General features: G+C 41.5%; 2 protein-coding genes across 2 annotated transcripts; one reads left to right on the top strand and one right to left on the bottom strand.

Annotated features, from left to right (window-relative positions):
- Positions 1-355: 355 nt before the first annotated feature.
- On the top strand, positions 356-8,678 carry LOC103716922 (hydroxyproline O-arabinosyltransferase RDN2-like). The gene is made up of 9 exons (XM_039115869.1): positions 356-613; positions 1,061-1,577; positions 2,663-2,730; positions 2,823-3,024; positions 3,222-3,319; positions 3,411-3,480; positions 3,593-3,664; positions 3,865-3,978; positions 8,383-8,678. Exons 2-9 carry the CDS (start codon positions 1,182-1,184, stop codon positions 8,446-8,448), a joined length of 1,086 nt encoding a protein of 361 aa, XP_038971797.1. The 5' UTR covers positions 356-613; positions 1,061-1,181; the 3' UTR covers positions 8,449-8,678.
- Positions 8,679-12,928: 4,250 nt separating this feature from the next.
- LOC108511642 (cytosolic sulfotransferase 12-like) lies at positions 12,929-14,187 on the bottom strand. The gene is made up of 2 exons (XM_039115910.1): positions 13,634-14,187; positions 12,929-13,602 (listed from the first exon to the last, which is right to left on the bottom strand). Exons 1-2 carry the CDS (start codon positions 14,185-14,187, stop codon positions 13,152-13,154), a joined length of 1,005 nt encoding a protein of 334 aa, XP_038971838.1. The 3' UTR covers positions 12,929-13,151.
- Between the last annotated feature and the right edge of the window lie 8,984 nt (positions 14,188-23,171).

Genomic DNA, 23,171 nt, shown 5'->3' with positions numbered 1-23,171 from the left:
CCAGCTGAATTTGCCGTGCAGACAAAATCCAACTTGCAGGCGCCCAGAAAATTATGCAGGCGCCCAGAAAATTATGCAGGCGCCTCAACGTGTTACCAGAACATCTCTACCCGACGTGGTGCGAGGCTATTGGCTAAAGCTTTGGGGTCAAATCTGATGCACGAGAGTTGTACCATTTATAGGTTCCCACGTCAGACAGGGAACCCATTGGTAATTATCGTGCTATCCTGTTTATCGCACTTCACTCTGGATCAGCGTGTGATCCGGCTAGATCTCCTGATTCACCGAATCTTCTCCTCGATACGGTCCTTATTATGCATTAATTTACTTCCGCCTTATTCTTCTTTCCGTTCGAGTCCCTAGTTCTTCTCTTGCTCTCCCTCTCACACCCTCTCTCTTCTTTTTCGATTTCTTCTCCTATTGCCGGAAGCATACGGCACTCTCGTTCCTTGTGATACGGAGAAATCGAAACTTTTTAGGAAGTCTTCAACGCCTCCTACTTGTCTCTCCGGGCCCGCCCCCATTCTACCTCTTTCCTCGTATTCAAATCCCTCCACCATGACCTCCATTCTCACCACACCTGTCCACCAACCCTTCTCTGTGTCTCTCTGAGGTATGTGCTTCCTTTCCCTCTCTCGCTCTCTCTCCCTCTCTCACGCTCGTTCGCTTTTGATCTGGCGTTTACTTTGTTTCTTTGTTTTCTTTTGATTTTTTTGCCGAACGGCAGTGTTGTGATTGCCGAATGGAGAGATGCTTACTGGGCTGAACGTTATGCGATTTTAAACCTCTTTCTCCGTTCAATCACTTTGACTTTCTGGACTGGTACCTTTTCTCCATTTGTTCTGCTCGCCGTCTCCAAATGGAGGGCGGTTGTCTTCTAATTTCTAATGCTGGGTATCAACTGACGAGGAGTGCTTGATGAACGAGTCATCAAGTTTGGATTTTTCTCCGTTTTTTGTTAAAAAGTTGTGGTTTTGATGGCATAGCGTAGTTTTGATTGTTATTCCGAATTGAATTCTGAGAATGGAGCTGAAATTGACGTAAAGTTTTCCCCTTTCAGTTGCCCGGTTGTTGTTAATGTTGGTTTCGGCGTAGAATTGGTTTCACTGCCTTTGATGTTTCCCACTGGGAAGAGAGAAGGGTGAGGCAGTGAGAGTCTGGAGATAATTGGAAGGAAGAACATGGTCATGGCTTCGCCATCTCTTTTGGTCCTTGTTTCGCTGGGGTTTTTCTTGGCAACTTACAACGTTGTGACAGTGGTCATCCACAACCAGAGAGGGGAATCATCGAGAGAATTAATCGAAAAGAGGTCCCAGGATCCTGTTGTTCGGATGCCCGACGAGTTCAAGAAATCGGCGGCACCCAAGCGGCCATTCCATGTGGCTGTCACAGCCATGGATGACCCTTACACCAAGTGGCAGTGCCGGATAATGTATTACTGGTACAGGAAGATGAAGGACATGGAGGGGTCAGAGATGGGAGGGTTCACAAGGGTGCTGCATTCAGGAAGAGGTGATGATCTGATGGAGGAGATCCCTACTTTTATCGCCGATCCCCTCCCGGCTGGTGCGGATCGGGTGAGGATTCTTCCATCGGATAAAAGTTTTCATGAATTTGTCTTCTCTTTTAGTGGTGGTGTTTCTTGAATCTGCATTATATTGCATTCTTATAGAAAAGGACTTCACTTACAAAACAATATTAACCATGGCAGCAATCTTGCTGAACTTATTCCATGTCTGAGTGAGATTACATGATCATATGATAATTTGGTCAAAGCTTTTAGGGCTGGATGGCACAAAGATTGTGATATTTGCTGCAAAAAACCGGCTGGTTCGCTGCAACCTTTACTATTTCTATATTCGTTTTGTTGAAAAGAATTGTTGAGAGATGTAAAACAGCAAAATGCAGAGGTATGTCAGAATATTCACGAGTAATACTGTAAAAGGAGTTACATCGTGCTACCTCAAAAGATATCAACTCTGTTTTAGATTCTTTTCTTGGAGAAACAAACCCTCTTCAGGGTTAATCAATAAAGGATGATTATGATATATGCATTCACCTAGTTAATCTTTTCTGTTATGACTAATTCTGTTTTGTAAGCACGGAATTGTTTACGATGATGAATCTTCGGACTTTTTAAATGGGCTTTTTATGAAGCATTTCAATGAGGCATGATGGAAGCATTTCTATTGGAGATTTTTATGAAGCATTTTTAACAATTATGAAGCATTTCACTTATTTGTTCTTTGGAAGTACTTTTTTCAGTATGGTTGTATCTTACTCTTGTGGACTTAAATGCAACTTTGTTGTGACCTAATTTAGATTAAGGATTTTGAGAATATCCATAAAATCATATTTTTGATTTAGATTGATTCTGTGATACATCTAATTAATATAAGTTTAGCTAAGCCATTTCCATCTTCATTGGGTGATTCTTATAAGCAAAAGCCAAGAGCCAGAACTTTCTAGCTTTTCTTTTTTTTAAAAAAAAACAGCCTTTCACCATTGCTCATCGGATAAGCATTTTCTATTGAGAATTACCAATCACATCTTTTTCTCAGGAAGTATCAGTCCTTTCTGCAAGTAAGGCCAAAGATGCTAATCACTCTTTATTAAGTTATTGACACTATGTTTCACATTTTTTCTGTAATGCTGGTGCCAGGGTTACATTGTCTTGAACAGGCCTTGGGCCTTTCTTCAATGGTTGGAAAAAGCAAAGATTGAGGAAGAGTGAGTTACATACTTCCACTAACTTGCAATATTTCTTTTGTTTCCTATGCTATAACCTGATTAGCTAGTGTTGCTTGATGAAAAAACTGCAGGTATATACTAATGGCTGAACCTGATCACATCTTTGTGAAACCTTTGCCAAACTTGTCTCGAGGAAATTACCCAGCAGCATTCCCATTCTTCTACATTAAACCATCGAAACATGAAAAGATAATAAGGAAGTTCTATCCAGAAGTAAAGGGTCCAGTAACAAATGTTGACCCAATTGGCAATTCTCCTGTAATTATTAAAAAGGTAGATTGAATGGCTTGTGACAGGGTATAGAAACATGTTGCTGTTTAAGCATGCTAAGTTAATCATTTTATTTCCCTTCTACCTAACAACTCTTTGATGTAATTTTTACTCTTAAATGGGTAGTAGTCTTTTCAAATTTTTCTGAGGTGAATAATACTGTTGCTTGATGTTCATCTGCATGCTGTTAAACACACCAGTCTCTGCTGAAGCAAATTACTCCTACTTGGGTGGATGTCTCCATAAATATGAAAGATGATCCGGAGGCCGACCAAACTTTTGGATGGGTATTAGAAATGTGAGGATTAATATCTCATATATGCTCTGATTTTGTCTCATGTCTAGTAATGGAGCTGGATGATGCTCATTAATTTCTGCTGCTACCACAGGTATGGATATGCTGTTGCCAGTGCATTGCATGGAGTGAAACATATTCTATGTAAAGATTTTATGATACAGGTATTTGCTATTGCGTATTTTATGTGGCTGTCTTAAACTAATTCTTCATCGGACACATATTGTTATGGCTCCAAAGTTATGCTTAACATATTCTGAAAATGTTTAACCACAGCCTCCTTTTGACTTCACGGTGGGAAAGGCATACATCATCCACTATACTTATGGATGCGACTATACATTAAAGGTAGCCATTCTTCATCTGTATGCAAGTGCTTTTGGGGTGGTCTTATAGTAATATTTCCTGTTTAAATCTAGAATGATTGAATCTATCATCGTTACCCAATGTGCTTTCATCATTTTTTAATGGTAATACCAACTTTTGCCTTAGTATGTATCCATATACTCTTATAAATGTATCTGCTTACTTCATTGACTCAAATACAGGGTGAACTAACTTATGGAAAAATTGGGGAGTGGCGATTTGACAAGAGAGCATATCTTCGTGGCCCACCACCAAGAAACCTTTCATTACCCCCTCCAGGAGTTCCTGAAAGTGTGGTATGTTGTTAGCAAACTCCTTTAAAATAACTAGGAAAGTGTGGTATCTTCTTAGCTTTAGCTCATCAGTTACTTTACCTGTGAATTATTTTGACTCAAGCAATGCATATAAGATAGTTTTTGTTCTTCTCTATCTCCAATGACGCTTTCAAGCATCATAACATAACAACTATTTGCAAAAATCATCGGAAAAACCCCATATCTCATTGTCGTCGCTTTTAAGCGTCGTCATATTTCGATGCTAATAAAAAGTGTCGGCAAATTTTGGTGCGGTTCATTAATTAACGATGCTTCTATCTAGCGTTGGCAAATTTGCATTGGAATTCCTATTTCTTCCTGTAGTGTTGTCTGCTTAAAAGTACTGTAAGTTAAGGAAGTAGCAGGCTGCATAAGCCTTGTACCCAAATTTTTGTCAAGGTCTATACTGATATTTTTATAAGGTCTCGTTATCATTACAAATTTTCATAATGTCTTTCCTTGCATTTTGTATAGCAGCATAGCCGAACTCATAGCTGGGCTCTGTTCCTATTCACCATACAATAAGCATCTTAAATATTGGTTGGGGCATCTTAAATGCAAATAGTGCCCCTCCAAGTAGCTGCTTTTTTCTCACTTTTTGTTGCTTGAGTCATTTGTGATTTGCCCATTCGTCTAAGGTAAGCATGAATCTGATCATATTCTTCTTATGTAAAAGAATTTGCAAACGAAGGAATCTTGTGTCAAGGCATGTAACACTGGCCCTTCTATCTCGTGATAGTGCAATGCCTCGTCATGCTTAAGCTGATACAGTAACTGAAAATGAAAACCATGAGAGTTTTTATGCTCGCAGTCATATTTTGTATCTTGGACATATTTGTAATGGCGCCGGTCAGGAATTCATGCTAGGTCCAAAATCTACTTAGGTATTTCTCCTTCATCAATTTGGAAGCTGCAATGTTGAAGGATGTATTTTTTTCGACTTGCTCCACATTGCTCACCTACTGCTTGAACACTTCTAATTCAGTATGCATTTGGTCAGAGGCATCCGCAAATCTCAAAAAGCTTGTGAATAATTCACAATTCCTCAGAGATATTCATTATGCTCTGGCCTTCCATATCTGTCCAGGCAACTGTTATGATAAAATATCTCTACTTTTCCTGTGAATCTCTATGGTTACTGTCACGCCCCGAAACCCATCACCCGGGTCCGGCACGCGACCGGCCGCATGAGCCCTAGAGCAGTGCCCTAAAGATCATGCAAGGCCTAAGATAAACAAATAATTTTCAATAATTCCATAAATGCCAAAATTAATGATTAATGAAGTTAAATCAAATCCAACCAAAATGTACGGAATTATTACATAATTTTCCAATGTCCATAAACAAAAGATAAATTAACTTCTATCTATCTAGCAGTCAGACTCCATGCTGATCTCATTTTTCGTCCCACCCAATGGACTCTACAAATCCAGTGCCTCTGAAAAAGAAAGTAAGAGTAATATGAGCTTTTTCAGCCCAGTAAGAATCCCAACAGCCACACACAAAATATTAATAAAATAAATCAAGCATCAAATAAATGCTATTTCATCATTCAAAAAGCTCAACAAACAACAAGCGTATATATCAGTACATATACATAAATCCTCTTTCACATTATGTGATCTATTCACATATTACTCTGATTTCCAAGTTTCAAAGTTTTTCACTTCTGGCATTGGACTAACCAAGTTCATGTCCCAGTCCAAGACTGCACAAATCCCACGCATAAGCTCGTGGCAGCTATCCCACGCGTAAGCTCGTAGAGGCATTGGACTATCCTACGCATAAGCTCGTAGAGGCTATCCCATGACAAGGTTAGTCCAACCCAATTTACATGTCTAGTTTTACATGTTTAATCAAATTCCAATCACACCACATATTTTCATAATTTCTCAAAATATGTTAATTCTTCCCAATTTAATTATTTCAATATTTCCATAGCAATCAAAATGCACATCTCATATGTGTCATACAAGCTCATAAAATTAATATCAACATACTGATAAAAAATATATCCAAAGATAAAATTCCATACATGCATAAAAAGAGGTACTCAGTTGTAGGAATTCTTACAGAAATTGTAGACTGACTCAAACACAGTCCGAATCACAACCTACGCGCTGGGGTGCGAGTCCCCTGATCAAAACTTCCTGGCTCCGCCGACTCTTCCTCTACAACATCAATTACAAATCACAAATTAAATCATTTAATATTTAAATATTCTAAACCATAATTCATATCTACTATGGGGTCCATCATCAGGTCCCCAAACATCTCAATCCTCCCAGATCTAGGGCAGTCGGGATGGCCCGACTCCTACCCTTGTACCATCGGTCTATATCGTCGCCAGCCGTGGCCGCTGCCATGCCGGCGATGATAGCCGATCCCGGTGAAGAGACCAAAAGAAAGGGATGATCCATCCCTCTTCATGGTTGGGAATACATCTCCCTCCCTCAAATCCTTTTTAATCCAAGGGCAACAGCCATGGTGGCTGTGCCCTCTCCTTCCCCAACTCGACAACACCACTGGCCGAACCATCGCCGGCCGCCACTGTTGCAGTCGCCGGCGATGGTGGCCGGACAAGGGGAAGAGAGAAGAAGAGATCTCCTCTTCTATCTCTTCTTCTTCTTCCTTCCAAGAACATGCATGATTTCCTCCCCCTTCTCCAATCTCGACATGACTTCTCTCCTCCCTTCCCCCTTCCTCTTTCATCCACGGAAGAACCACTCTTCCCCTCCTCCAAACATCCACCGGAAGCCCTCCTAACAGTGGCTCGGCCCCCCCCACCCGACGGCACCCAGCCGCCGTCGCCGCCGCCGGTGGCCAACCGACGAGGGGAAGAGGGGATGGGATCCCGAGGAAGAAGACCTCGGATCCACCCTTCCTCATCACATACACAGCCTAGCAAACCCTCTCCGGCCTTCACACGAACCCGACCAGCCCCACCGCCATGGATCCCGACCAACCCGACGGCCGGCGGCAGTAGGATCTGGAGGAGAGGAGCCGAAACAGGGGTACCCTGTTTCGGACTCTTCCCCGACGATCCGCCGGCCAAAATCCCACCCACACGACCCAAAAACCAAGCAATGAAGCGCAAGGGGCTTACCTCAGTCCGGTGGGGGTGCTCCGACGGCCTTTCCGGCGACGAAATCGGAGAGGAAACTCGAATTTTTCACGCACGGGTCCAAGGCTTCACCGATTTGTGGGGATCTCCTTGAAGGGAGGAAAAGCTTTCCGGCTTCCTCCACGGCCGGCCGGTTCTCGGCTCCGGCGCTCAAACCCCTCCGGCGATCGGCCTCTCCAACGCCGCCGCCCCCTCCCCTCTAGCGCCCTCCTTCCACGATCGTGCCTAGGGCACGATCGTAAAAGGGAGACGGGCCCGGTCTTTTCGGGCCGGCCCGTTATCGCTTTCTTTTTTTTTTTTTGGGGGGGGGGGGGGCGGGGGGTTTCACAGTTACCAGCTCCCTCCATACCTATAATTCCTTTTTTTTTCTTTGATAGAAGGGCTCATAGGTAATGAGCTACACAATGGAGGGTAGCCCTCCTCTAAATAACCGCAACCCCTCTAATCCTTGTGCGGCAGGATTAGACCCCAGCCTCAAGTTACCTGGTCCTTCGGCCTCAGACTTTACCAGCTTGATAAGCTGGCACCTTCCCCTATAATTCTTTTTTCAACAAATAACTCATACTATTTCGAGCCTACAAACCCCAGGTTAATGTCCGCTGATTGCTTAAAGCATCAAACTAAATCTCTTTAGCATGGCTGTAGTTAATGCAATGCCCACTTTGTACATCCAAAGGGCAACAAGTTTGCATATCCTTTCCCATTCATCTTATTTGAAGTCCTCTGTGGTATTTTCTTCATATTCATCTCGTGCATAGCAGTCTCAAAATCCAAAGTGATGAATATTCATTGGATATTACCAGCATGCACTAGCTGTCGCTTAAAAAAGGCTTCATAATTAGCATGAAGTAGTTTAGATACAAAATACCATTCCATGGCAATGTCTCCTGCAATAGGGTTTGTCAAGAAAAGTGGTCCTCTTATGCCGGTCATATCTGATGATGGCAAAAGGGTGGAATGCGAGCAGCAATTTAGTTCGATGAAGAGGATCCTTTCTCATCATTTCTATTGTATCTTTGCTAAAATAGTCTCAAGATCTAAATGTCTTAGCCTCATTGTTGATTGTTGAACCACCATTATGGATGTCCGATTCCTGAATACTGTAAAAAGAGGACTGAAGCATGGATGTCCGAAATGATGTTTATTTGTATAGCCGAGCAATCCAAAACATTATGCAGTAGCAAACTAGAAGTAAACTTCCTAAATGATGCTTATGTTAATGCTGGCTCTATTCATCCACTCGAATGATTTCATGTCTGCAGGTTACACTGGTACAGAAGGTGAATGAGGCTACAGCTAACATTCCTGGGTGGGATGGCGGAACGTAGCGATATTCTGAGAGATGTGCAGTGCAGTTCCGGGAAAAAAGTAGTTCTGACAGCTTAGATCAAATAAAGAAGCAAAGAGAGTACATGCAGTTCGCAGGTTAAATGTTTTGTTCACACAGAAGATGAAAATAAGAATTTGACTCTTCTAACAACTGTTTCAAAATCTTATAAACTTTTTTATCAATAAAGAGGTTGCAATTGATTGCTGGTGCATCTTCAGATTTCTTTCATGTTAAGTGCACAGTGGAGTCTGTTAGATTTTTTTGGTTAAATTAATGATTAAAAGTTTTCATACTTAAAAGATAAATATTTATATATAGGTTAAGAAGGTGGTATGGCTTGGATGGTTGGTGTTTGGTGTGTTGGTTTGAGGTGGATGAGGTTGTGGGTTCGACTCTCCATTCCCTCCTTGGTTCTTTGCGCCTGTGCTCGTCCGATCCACCTTGTGCGCTCGTATCTCGTCCGTGCTTGTCCAAGAGGAGCTGAGGTTGCACCACAGGTGCGATGAGCAGTCGAGGCCGAGGTCGGACCATATGTGCGATGAGTCAAGAGGTGCGTGGGCCGTGCCTCGCACCCAAGGCGTGGGGAGCTACGTCGCTTCCTCGCTTGCACCTCTTTCTGACCGACCTCGCATCCGCTGGCCCTACTCCTAGTGTTTTTTCAAACTTTCTTACCAGTTTTGACCATTAGATCGGTTTTTGGTCGCATCTGTCCCGAAGAAGTCTATAAATAAACCTCTTTAGATTGGACAGAGGAGACAATCGAAAGCAGAGAACTTCTATTCTCCTTTTCTGCTATTTTTCTTTCAATCAACGGGCTTGCTGCATACTGATTCTGGGTTCAAAGGTTTCTTTGATCCGTGCAAATCATTGAGGCAGAAGGAACAGTGCGAGAGGTTGTTGTATCTCAGGAGTAGAACGCCATCCAAGCCTAGTGCACTGTAAGGCGGCGAAATCCACTTCAAGGAAAGTGACCAACATACCACGCCTCAGCATCTCGGGTTCCATTTTTCCACTTTCTCTATTTATTTTCTCCAAGCCTATTTCTGCCTATTATTTGTTGAAGTAGAATATTTTAGATTTTACTAATTCTGGGACAGTTTATTTCCAACATTCTTGAAGTAGATTTCCTACGTATAATAGGCTAGTACTTAGAGTTATCCCAATGGCCAATGCAAATGACCCGGTTCCTCCTGAAAAATTTAATGGAAATAACTTTAAGCGTTGGAGACATAAGATGGAAATCTTCTTAAAAATACTTGGGTTATTTTCCATAATTTTTGGCTCTCCTCCAAATGAGAAAGAGAATGAACCGGCTAGAACTTGTAATTTGGAGGAATTTAAGAAGAAAGACTACCTGTGTAGGGGAAGGATTCTATCCTATCTTACTGATCCCCTTTTTGATATCTATTGCACTTTTAAAACCTCCAAGGAGATTTGGGATGATCTTAATAAGTGGAGTCTTACTCTTAATCACATTTGCAATTCAAAGATCAGCATTTTGAAGCTTGAGATGAGAGGGATCTTCTCCAGGTATGTCGCGGCGATGTGTTATCCTTTCCAAGGTAAAATCCTTTTCCAGGATGATGTTTTCTTTGTGGAAAAACTGGGATTGAAAATGTCACGCCCCCGCCTCTGCGAGGCACGTGAGGCACCTAGTGCCCACGTGGGGGCCACATGAGGGGGGAACACGGGGCTCCCCTGCCAGATATTGTCCGGTTCTGAGGCTTCACGCAAGCGTCCTTCACCCCTCCCCGATTTTGTTTTCCTCCCAAAATGCGTCTGCAGGATTAGGAGACACCCGCCTCATATGCCCAAGCTCTAGAACGAGTCTTTCCGATGTGGGACTATTGGGCCTCACACCCTTTCTACCATCGGACAAGAGCCGTCCTCGGCTCTGATACCAAATGTCAACAACCCAGGACCTCACCCAAAATGGCTAGCCAGAAGTTATTATTTGGGTTCCTTGATCCTGTATAAGTATCCAAGATCTACCCAGCGAATAACCGATGAGGCCCAATAGTCCCACATCGGAAAGACTCGTTCCAAAGCCTGGGCATATGAGGCGGGTGTCTCCAAATCCTGCAGACGCATTTTGGGTGGAAAACAAAACCGTGGAGGGGTGAAGGACGAGCGTGAAGCCCCAGAACCGAACAATATCTGGCAGGGGAGCCCCGTGTTCTCCCCTCATGTGGCCCCCACGTGGGCACTGGGTGCCTCATGTGCCTCGCAGAGGCGGGGGCGTGACATTTGGTATCAGAGTCGAGGACGGCTCTTGTCCGATGGTGGGAAGGGTGTGAGGCCCAATAGTCCCACATCGGAAAGACTCGTTCCAGAGCCTGGGCATATGAGGCGGGTGTCTCCAAATCCTGCAGACGCGTTTTGGGTGGAAAACAAAATCGGGGAGGGGTGAAGGACGCTTGCGTGAAGCCCCAGAACCGGACAATATCTGGCAGGGGAGCCCCATGTTCCCCCCTCATATGGCCCCCACGTGGGCACTAGGTGCCTCACGTGCCTCGCAGAGGCGGGGGCGTGACATTTGGTATCAGAGCCGAGGACTGTCCGATGGTGGGAAGGGTGTGAGGCCCAATAGTCCCACATCGGAAAGACTCGTTCCAAAGCCTGGGCATATGAGGCGGGTGTCTCCAAATCCTGCAGACGCGTTTTGGGTGGAAAACAAAACCGGGGAGGGGTGAAGGACGCTTGCGTGAAGCCCCAGAACCGGACAATATTGGCAGGGGAGCCCCGTGTTTCCCCCTCATGTGGCCCCCACGTGGGCACTGGGTGCCTCACGTGCCTCGCAGAGGTGGGGGCGTGACATTTGGTATCAGAGCCGAGGACGGCTCTTGTCCGATGGTGGGAAGGGTGTGAGGCCCAATAGTCCCACATCGGAAAGACTCGCTCCAAAGCCTGGGCATATGAGGCAGGTGTCTCCAAATCCTGCAGACGCGTTTTGGGTGGAAAACAAAACCGGGGAGGGATGAAGGACGCTTGCGTGAAGCCCCAGAACCGGACAATATCTGGCAGGGGAGCCCCGTGTTTCCCCCTCATGTGGCCCCAACGTGGGTACTAGGTGCCTCACGTGCCTCGCAGAGGTGGGGGCGTGACATTTGGTATCAGAGCCGAGGACGGCTCTTGTCCGATGGTGGGAAGGGTGTGAGGCCCAATAGTCCCACATCGGAAAGACTCGTTCCAAAGCTTGGGCATATGAGGCGGGTGTCTCCAAATCCTGCAGACGCGTTTTGGGTGGAAAACAAAACCGGGGAGGGGTGAAGGACGCTTGCGTGAAGCCTCAGAACCGGACAATATCTGGCAGGGGAGCCCCGTGTTCTCCCCTCATGTGGTCCCCACGTGGGCACTGGGTGCCTCACGTGCCTCGCAGAGGCGGGGGCGTGACAGAAAACATGGGGCAGTCCCGGTCCCTTGCGATCCTTTTCATCTCTATACTAGGAACTCTCATCAATAGGAAGTAAAAAAAAAAAAAAGCATAGGGATCTCCACCATCCAAACAAGCATGCTTAATTAGAAACCTGACTCCAAAATTCTGATGAACAAGCTCTTGTTAGTGTCGTGGCACGAGTTCATTGTCACAACACAGTTCAATTATGAAAAACTGACATGGGTATCTCTAGATATTTTGGAACCTATCTAGGATTTCCAAAAATAATTGTTTATGCCATCCAGTGTGAATGGAAGCCTCGGGAGACCATTGCATGCCATGTCTTAAAATTAAAAACTAATTAAGGTGCAAAGTTATACGTCCAGTCCACTTTGCACAGAAAAACAACATCCAGGGAAAACCACATGGTCATTTTTGTCTAGCATAACATATCATATGAACAAAATAAAGGGCAAGGTCAAGGAATAAAGGAAATACAAGATTGACTTAGTTTGTGGAAAGAAGTTTTTCCCATTGGAATATTTTTTCAAAAAAGCTGATACTTGGTTATATGATATCTGAATAAGTGATTTTTACTTATTTTGTTGATCATAGGAAAGTGACACATTATAAAATAGCTTATTTTTGGTTGAGGATATACTTTCTTAGAAAAGTTGTATAAAATAATTATTATATCCTTAATAAAAGAAAAGATCTTACCACATCCTATCTAAAAGCTTAAGAGTATTTTTGGAAAAAAAATTAGCCCAATTTCCGGCCTGTGGAAATTGAATTTTTTTATATCTGATATGAGTTTTTCTTTTCAATAAAATATGAAAAATTTATTTTCATGAAAAAACTATTTTTCATTTTTTTTCTTCGAAAACTGTAACTAAATATGGAGTATTTCTTTTTTTTTTTTCCGTTGATCACACTTTGTTCCTCCTCTTCCGAGTCCATGGGAGCTAAACATAACGAGAAACAATTGTCAATTATTTTACTTCGGAGTCCATGGGAGCTAAACATAACGAGAAACAATTGTCAATTATTTTATTAAAATGATAAAAGGATCCACAACAAACACCGAATAAAAGATCTCCAACATTAGAAACATAAACTCCTTCCAATAGAGAAATCAAAACCTCCGCCCAATAGCCCTACTTAAACACCAACAGTAGGCTATCCATTGTGAACGGAGGCTTTGCAAAGACCCAGAAGAACAACGTACTCAAAACTAAACTCCAACAGCACAACACAGAACAAAGTTTAATAGGTAGGAGACCAAGAAAACTATAGGAGGGCGAGAAGAGAAAAATGGGATTCGTTTAGCCGGTGGGGGCAGCCTCCAAGCTCGCATTCTCGAGGATCAGACCAGATCCCTTCAGCTTCTCCTGGGTGATTTCATTCATCCTCCGAGCCATCTCGGGACTCATATGGTTCCTCCAATCCCCCACCTCCCCTTTCCTGAACAGCGACGCATTCATTACCCCGTAGACCGGGATTTTTCGACGTCCCGTCCTGTTCACCTCCAAATTCCTCAAGTTCTCAAAGCTACGGAGCCTTACAATGTCCTCCAAGACCCCTTCCTTCTCTTCCTCTGGCGAGAAGGGACACCCCATGAACTCTGCCAACCTCTTCGCGCTCCCCACCGGCTCCTCCAGCATCTCCTCGTACTTCACGAACAACACCTTCTCCGGCCGCCTCCTGCTCTCCCTCCAGAACTCGAGAACATGTTCCCATACTGGCCCATAGTTGCACCTCCCCTCGCAGAATAGCTCGAAGGCCTTGCCAAACGGAACCGGCTAGCTCCATCGTCTCCGGCCTCATCCTCTCTCTGTAGTGCCACCAGGAGATCAGCACATCCTTCGGGTCTCGGCAAACATATATCATTCGGCAGTCGGAGCCGGTGATCGAGTCGGGGAGGATCGAGTAAGGAATGTGGGAGGAGAAAATTCTAGGGGGTGTCGCAGCTTCTATCCTGGAAGCTTCGCCGACGGCAAAGCTCCCTTCCAAGTAAAGGACGCAGTCATGAGGGTTGCGGCTAAGGAGAGGGTGGTGGCTTCGAGTCATGATGGCAAACGTGAGTGCTTTCAGCCAGGTGGTGCCGGTTTTCGGGTGGTTCATCAGGAACAAATCGTCAGGGCGAGGCTTCAAGCGTTGTCGGACAGCCATGACGCCGGCAAGCATGAAGGATGAGAACCAGAAGCCTTGGCATTCTCGGAGGTGGGTGAGAACCCAGCCTTCCTCGAGCGGGAGAGTTGAGACGAAGTCGTTGTACTCCCGAGGGGGGTTGAGAGTTCGATCCTCCTCCTCATGGTGAGCTTCGAGGCTACCGGAGGAAGAAGACGGAGGAGCGGCCATTGATAGAGGAGCTGGTGGATGCAGTATTGGTCTTGTAGAATGTCCATTGCTTTAAACTACTAAGAAAAAGAAAACAAAACACATGAGAAGTAACCGATCTTTTATGTCTTATCCGATGGAAGGTGACAAGTGGTAGGAATTGCATTCGTTGTTTGGAAACAGAATTTAACGTTACCTACAACGAGCCCTTAACAGCAATGACAGCATAGATAAGTTCCACAGGAAAATTGAGTATAGAACTTTTTTTCCAATTGCATGATACTAACTAAATTTGTAAAATTAATTTTTAAATATTCTTAGATGGATGTTGTATTAGTTGTCTTGTGGGATTTATCTCATAAAACATTAAATTTACAACGTACTTTTTCATGTGAATGCATTTTGTTGTTTTTGATGGAAATAATTGGTCGAACCCGGATACTGTAACGGTAACATGGAGGGCCAAATACACATTTGGCATGTCCTACAGTACTGCAACGAGCTTCATAAATTTTTCTGAAAAAAAGAAAAACTAATGATAGTGTGATAGAAGATGCATGTCATATTAACTGCTGTATGAGAATTAATACTTGGTGTCGCAATATATTATGGTTCGAAATGTAGTTAGATAGAAACCATTTCTAATTGGTTTAGCTCAGGAGTATTCATTGATGGAGGAGATAAAAATTGGCATCTCGTGCATCACAAATGGTGATTACAGATCAAGGCCATAAAGATTTTCTAGCATCCCCATGGACGCGATTGGCTCCAACAAAAACTGTCGATTGCGCCAAGTCTAACCAGCCATGATTGGCATCGTATTAACTTCGAATGTTGAGTGGAATTATATATGTTGCTTTGCTAAAAGCATAAGGTATTTGCAATTGTTAATTATACACAACCAAGCATATACAATTGCACCTGGAATTTTTTTTGCTATTGTAGCAATTCAAAATGCAGGCAACAATTAAACTTTTTCTTATTTTATTTTATTTTAATTTCTTGTAATTATCTTAGATTAGGTTAGATTGAGAATTAAAAAAACCCAATCGAGTGGACAAGTGTTAAAAAAAAGGGGGAGAGGGGTGAGGAAGGATTTTTTGTTAAAATCTGGTCAACTAAGAAATCAGTCAATAATCCTCCATGAATAAATATCTATATTTTAACACAAACAACTCTATTCTTGATAAATTTCAGCCAATCAATGTTCCTCTGTGTTTTTTTTTCTTCTTCTTCTTGTTCTTCTTCTCTCCTTCATCCGGTGCTCTACAGGGCTTCCCAAGATGGGAAAAAGAACTGGGATTACTTCTCTAGCTGAATACTGTAGTTGAGGTGAGTAAATGATGCAAACATGATAACAGAGTTCTAGGCAAACAGTGTACACAAGGCAGATGTGAATGCTAATTCTGGTAAGAAGCATATAGACCTGTTTGTTTTCCAGTAAGTGTTGGAAGTATGAGGACACAAGTTCTCAATACTCATATTCTGAGACCCTAGAACTCAGGTTCAGGAACTTGAAGTTCTGCAGTATGTTTTGGAGGGAACTTGGAGTTTTAGTACTTTAGATATTAAAATTAAAGGAGGGAGTTAGTGCAAAGAATTTTTTTTGATGTAAACTTAGTGTAAAGAACTAAAGTAGCATTAGATGCTCTGCTTAGCCATTCGGAACCTGATTTAGGAGCCTTCCCCTCCGTAGTCAGGTTCAGATGTTTTGGATGAACTGGAAACTTGTGTTTTTATCACAAGTTCAGTTTTATGGGAAAGCAAACAATCTGAGGTACTCGTTGCCTACAGAACTCCTTATACTTGAAACTTGAGTTCAAGCCCCTATTTGAAGTAAAGATGCCCATAACGCCATATGTTGCCTTTGGAAGCCACTAGCTTTGATATGGCCCTACTTGGAATCCAAGCTCGGTCCACATTTCTGTTTCTCTACATCTAATGCACGAGCAGAGAAGCAAGGGCTTCATTAAGGCCTCAAAAGTGCACCTATGTGCATCTAATTTCTAGCATGTGTGCCTCCACATCTGAATAGTTTCTATTGCCGCTGAAATCCGGCCCGATGCTCGACACCGAGCTAACAAGATTGATGAAGCTTTTGATCAAATCGGCGAGGTCAGGTTGGGTATGCTATTGATGTCAAAGGTTAAGGAAGTAGAGCTAGATGGGGACTGCCATGCTCGGATGAAGGCTCCAATGCCGAACTTGATCTAAAACAAGAAAGAAGTAGTCCACTTGCCAGAATGTGTCCGACGGATTAGACCTCAAATCAGCATACTTCTGGATCCTTCAATAGTAGATGGAGATTATTAGAATCCATTGGAGTCTATTGAGGGTTCATAGGGGAAGAATCTCCACTAAACTCAGATATGAACAATTTAACTTCTGATATTAAGGACTAAAATAGTTGAGCAATAGGCCAGTGAGCTCTGTTAGGTCGGTTCTGACCAGATTTGGGCGTAGCGGCCACATGGTGAATGTTTATTGGTCAGCTATGATGTAGGCATAACAATTTACATCTATTGTTTGCCTTTGGTACTCCTTGGCATTCACGTACACCTTTTAATGTTATGCATACATGAAGTTTCTAGTCGTCCCTCTAGCTGAATTTAATCTTTCAACTAAATTGAATTCGCATCATTATTCAGGAGGGAATAATGATGTGTGGGATACCTGCTTCTGGCCATTTCTTCTCTTCGAAGATCATCCTCCGAGATCACCAATTTGACCGTGGCCTTCAAAATTGGACAGAAGCTAAAAGTAGAGAAGTGAATAGATCATTGTATTAGGATGGATCAAATAATATGAAACCAAAAGATTATTCTCTGTTGGAGAAAACAACAGGACCTCCCCAAAGACATTAGAGGTCCCCCAGACCATTCCTTGGAGCTATGGGTCGCAGGCTATTTCCTTCCTCTTGTTCTTGGCTTCTACCATCTCCAATAGAGGCTAAATTGACACCTATTTCACTTTCTCCATGAATAGCAGCAAGATGAATGTCATCATCTCAAACTAGAACATGCATTCTTGTAACTTTTGCCGGCCAGGACGGACTGCACTGCTTGCTATTTTGGCCTTCCAACAAGGATAAAAGCTCATGTACCATGACTTCTGCCATGACTTCATGTTGGTTCATGCTTGAAACTCATAGTATTTAGAATCCAAAATATCATTATGACATATCTCCCAAATAAGAGAAAGGGGGAAGCCCACCACCCAAATAAATGGAGGAACTCCCAAATAGATTGTCCAAATCATCAAAGGAGATGATGATCAAGGCAATTAAACTGAAAACGATTAGTACGGAAGCTAGGGCTTTGGAAGGTTCATAAAAAGTTGCTAACAGACATGGACAAGCAAACACAGGGTCTAACTTGTCATCGCTCTGATACGAGTTTGTCGGTTCAATTTCTTGTCTAACTTTCTGTGTTCTTCCTACTTGCAAATGCTACCTTTTAACCTATTCGCACCAGCCGAACCTATCTACCTTGCAATGAAAGCAGCTACCCCACAACAATTGGAACCATCTACAGGGCAAAGATTGAATAAGACGTGAGCTATACTTTGAACCAAGGACAGACCTATCATTTATCCTAGCGACATGATCCTTAGGACCACTCTCCGAAGTGACTATTTAAATTTTTGCATTCTTTAACAAGCAACGGAAGCACCTTTCCAATGTCCACATGACTCCATCAATACAAATCATGGAAATGATGTCCATCTAACTTTTGCTTTTTTTTTTATGCGCCCTGTACATGAACTTTAGAGCTTCAGAGCCAAAAAAATATGAATTATCACATCACATAAAGCCCGACAAGGAACCAATGACTGCAAAATATTAGATCAGCTAAATGATTATATACTAACAATGTTAAGCCAAGATAACATGCTAAAGTGACACCAAATCACACAAAACCACCTTGAAAAATCTGATTACCACCTACTTAATCATGTATAAGGGATAAATCAGCAATTCTTCTTGACTAAACAAAGCCTTGGTTGCCTTTCCCCATATCCTCATCCTAATAGTAAGATGAATTATTTCCCTTTTTTTTTTCATAAAGTAGATTTGTAATAATAAGAATAGCAAACCTATACACCCATGAAAGCTCAATCTGATGACTTGCTTAGATTATAGAATTAACTAGTGTACAACGGTCAACATAACTCAGGCAAGAGCTTGAATTTGCGAGGATCAGCCCTTGAGATTAAAAGCAGTGGGGAAAAAATGCAGATATTTTATACAGTTCAGCAAAATGCTGGAAACCCGCAGCACACCGCATCGATGCAACGAAATAAGCAAAGATAAAAGCAGAGAGGAGGAAGGAAACAGGAGAGTGAGGACCAAGTTTTGTCTTTGCACAAACTGCCTATTAACTGCACGAACGATAGATAAACACCTGTACGCAAAAGCTAGCATAATAAGGCTTGCATAAGGCTTCAGATATAATAAGTTTGCCTTGGCGTTTAGGCGACATAAAGACTTCATCATGCCTATAAACTGGTCGACTGGCTATCTCTAAACATCAAAACCAGAGCACCCCAAAAAAAGATAAAGGATAATACTAAAAGAAATGAGTTGACAGTGGTCAAATATTCTTTGACAGGCCTATTCGACCTATTTCTTGTGTCTTAACAATAGGCCTGGAACCCTCTTATTCAAAAGATATAGTAAGAACAGCCACCCCTAACTCATCATCGCTGGAGTCAGGTAATCTCTTCATCACATTTATAATTGTAACAGAGGTTCTGACTAAATTTACCACCACATATAAATATATATTCTAATCAGTAACAATGAAAAAGTGGCATTCAAATATAACAGCAACATTCTCGAGATTTATCAACAATCATGTCTGGAATCTCGCTAAAGATATAAACATATCCATACGCACCAAAAATAGATTTACAACAGACGTCAGAGTGTAGCAATATCAGCGTCGCTATATTACATCATGCCAACGTAAGATTCATATTCTAAGGAAACTAGTAACTCTTTGATACCAAATGCCGAAATGGTATCGGAAAGAGTTTGTTTAAGGGTTAGTTCATTAATCCACAACGATGTCCAAAAGAAACAACGCAAGAAAAACGACAGTATCCTTGCCAGAACCCTAAGCAACCATAGGCTTTCTTAAGGGAAGCAAGTAGGTAAATGTTATGCGTAAAAAAGAGAAAAAGGTCAGTCACGGGAAGTAAAGACCAAGCATTGAACCATATTAAGTTTTTTGTTTCCTATAAAGTATAGTTCTGTCAGTAAAAGCGAAAGATCTGTCGAACACAAACTGTAAAAAGACATGTTACTATCCTCTAAGCCCAGCAGTCTGAGATGTAGATCCCATCCAAGAACACAATCTGCCAAGGGTGTATGTCACCTTTTTCGTTCGATCAGAACCAGTCATTTTGCTAAAAACATAATTTAGTCATTATCATTTATTGGGAGGCAGGTAATACAAACAACTGATTACAGAAAATAAATAGCGACATCGAGTACTTGGCAACTACACGTCATTCTCAGTAGTTACTGAGAATTACTAAACTGGAACCTTTTTGGGGGTGGGGAGGAATGTTACAAGAAATTGTGTATTTTCTTTAACTCCTTCCACCAAACATTGCGAACTCTGAATGAGCAAAATCCCCATTGGTAATGCAAAATTTGATAAAACGTAGAAAGATGGCTAGATTTCTTTCAGATTATAATAATAAAACCAAAACAGCTAAGTTGCATGGTTAGATATGTGTACTCTAACCATGAGAAGAGTGATGACCAATTTCAAGTACATAACCTAATCTATTGCCTTTCCCTGCAATTAACACAAATAAACATCTAAGGTGAAACTAAAGTCAGCAAATGCTTATTACATCCAAAGGGATTCAAACATTATGTGAACACAGTAAAGTTGAAAGTTTTAATTTTTAGGAAAACCATAGCAATCAAGCAATAGAAGACTGATTCCAAAGGTAGCTCAAAGTAAAACGCTTAGAAATATGTACCTAGAAATACAGGTAATCAAAATTATCACCTAGTGGTATGCAAAACATACCACGGCACATTGATAGCAGAAATCTTGAGACTCCAGGGTCTAGCAGATTCAGACTACTCTAAACTCATACATATCCTAAGAAATCTAGAATCTAGAAAAACAAGACAACTTCAGGAAGATAATTAAATACCTAAGACATCCAATGAAATTATGAGTCTAAACCACATCAGAAATGCCTAATTGAAAAATATAGAAGCAACAACAGGAATTCTAAGGATAAAATAATGTGGCTCAGCGGTTCCATGCAGCGCTGAAATCCGAATGATCCATGAAATCTATATTCTCAGTACTTAAGTTTAACAAATAATAGTTCCAAAAAAATACCAGATATTCTTCTATGAAGTTTTAGATAGAAAACATACAATTAATGCACTAAGAGAGCAATAGCAATAACAAAAATGATATTTTTCTAAGGAAACATATATCTAGTTTCTTTCTGCAAGTTCAAAATAGTAGACAAGCTATGACATCACTGTACGGATAACATGACCGGAATGTGCAAGGAAATAATTGTAGAGTAGGTATCTTCAGCCATTCTACTTATGGTTTATTCACCATTTTATTTAATTTTTCTTTCAAGTTCTTTCTACTTTCACTCTCCTCTATTTTGTTCATGTTTTCTATAATGCCTTATATCAATTGATATGGACATTTCTGAGGCCATGCTACCAAAAAACAACACAATAATGACTAAAAAAAATGGCCCAAGATATCTGTATTGTAAGTGAATCGCTACACTAAATATTTCATCTGCTATTTATTTAATTTATTTTTGCCCTCAAATGGTGTAATTTGAGTGTAAAGAGACATTCAACCAATGAAGAAATACTCGAACAAGCAGCAAAAACAAAATGACAGACAGCATCCCCAATCAAGTGCAAAATCTGAAAAAAATATTTTCTCCCTGGGAATGCAATGCATCACTTCAATTGCAACTGAATACCTCCAACTAAGCAAGACAACAACAATGCAAATGCCAAAAGAATTGGGTCCTAGCTCACCAAGATAATTTGTTAGATTCTGAAGTCTAGACCTTGTCTGATATCTCCATTCTCTGGTCAAAGCTCAAACAAAGAAAAGAAGCCTCCTCACCACCAGTAAGTTTTTCAAACTCTCCTTGGTATGCAATATCTCTAAGAGCAAATCTGATACCAAGTAGTTTTAGAACAGTACCACCCTTGACAAAATTGTAGTTCCTTTGACGAAGTGAATCGTGACAACCATCCTTAAAAACTTGTGTCTGACTAATCTAACACAAAATCCTTCAAAAGACAACAGTGATATCCCATGTTTTAACTGACAACCTTTACGCGAGCTGAAGGCATCCAATTCACAGGAGTGAAGAAACAACTATCTAATCATTTATATATTTTCATGCCTTTCCTATGTTGAAGAATAACAAAAATTTACTTTTTGCAAGTTTTCGAAGCACCTATCTCCTTAAAGATATCATACAGATTAACAAAATTGAAACAGGTGATGTTTATGAGATTCAAAATAAAAACACAATCTTGACAAACACAGTAGGTATTCCATCAGAGTCTTCTGCACACCTACAAGCAAACACAGTCACGTATTCCAACTGGATTGATCATTTATCCAAGCTTCATTCAACATAAATTTCCAGCCCAATAGTCAACAAGACATAAAAAAAAACTTTATTTTATACAATATAAAACATAAAAGCTCTAGAAATTGTGGAAATCCAAACTTGTTTTGGCTAAGTTGCCTTAATTTACTCAGAACTTCCCTTCACTACATTTTTCCCACAAAAAACAAAATGCTAAAACCAAGGTTTAGGTTTAGCTTTCAAGTTTGATTCTCTGACAGAAATCTCCATATTAGAACTAAATTTGCAATGTGTTAAACTGAGAAAAAAATAAGAATAATCATCACCACTAGATCTCTTGCCCAAACTAGAATTTCAGTATGATATCTGAAGCTCATGGTAAAGTTTTATTACAGCATTTCAGGAACTTCCCAATATGGATATTACTAGCATCTTATCTTGCTTTAATTAGTTATATAACATCCGTTTTTCCAACTTCAAGTAAAGACAGTGTTAGCTAATCATGCTATTCTTCTGGCAACATATTTTATTCAAGAAACAAATTATTCAATATTACAGTAGCTTACAGGAATAAAATCATTAACTGATCAAGCATACATCATGAGCAAGCCTATCGTCAACATGATCTTGGGTACAAGAAGTTTATTTACGAACCTTTTTCCATTAATGTTGCTGCTTCTTGACTCTTACCACTACTTCTTCCAAGCAAGCAGTCTAGATAACAAAATAGAGAACAATTTAAGGATGTAACAACCAGGACCTCACCCAAAATGGCTAACCGGAAGGTATTATTTGGGTTCCTTGATCCTGTATAAGTACCCAAGATCTACCCAGCGAATAACCGATGTGGGACTAAACACACGCCCGCACGGGTCCTCACATACTCCTCCGTTCAAGCCCCAACGTCCTCGTCAGGCTAGGGGTTCAAATCTATTCACAAACACTACAATTGACTCGTGGTCAGTCCCAATCGATCCGTGCTGCAGTGTCCCCTAGTCCACATAGGTTATGGGCCGGGTCCGCTCTGATACCATTTGTAACAACCCAGACCTCACCCAAAATGGCTAGCCGGAAGGTATTATTTGGGTTCCTTGATCCTGTATAAGTACCCAAAATCTACCCAGCGAATAACCGATGTGGGACTAATCACACGCCCACGCGGGTCCTCACAAAGGAAGCAAAAATAATATCATGCTTATTTAGAAGCTTTCATATATGACAGGAATAAATGCAAGAAACATGTTCTCTTGTTCCATCAAAGAGCTCAGTTTTAGCGCTATCCACAACATGATTATCTATAATCTACCTTCCGCAGAGCACACTAAAAACCTTTTTCCTAAGCTTTTTCACCAGTCACATAAACCTAAGTGTATAACTGGGTGTATAGA

The sequence above is a fragment of the Phoenix dactylifera genome, unplaced genomic scaffold (assembly GCF_009389715.1).
Source record: "Phoenix dactylifera cultivar Barhee BC4 unplaced genomic scaffold, palm_55x_up_171113_PBpolish2nd_filt_p 000026F, whole genome shotgun sequence".
NCBI classification, from domain to species: Eukaryota; Viridiplantae; Streptophyta; class Magnoliopsida; order Arecales; family Arecaceae; genus Phoenix; species Phoenix dactylifera.
Note: the sequence above shows the minus strand (reverse complement) of the source record. Positions and strands in the feature narration are given on the sequence as shown.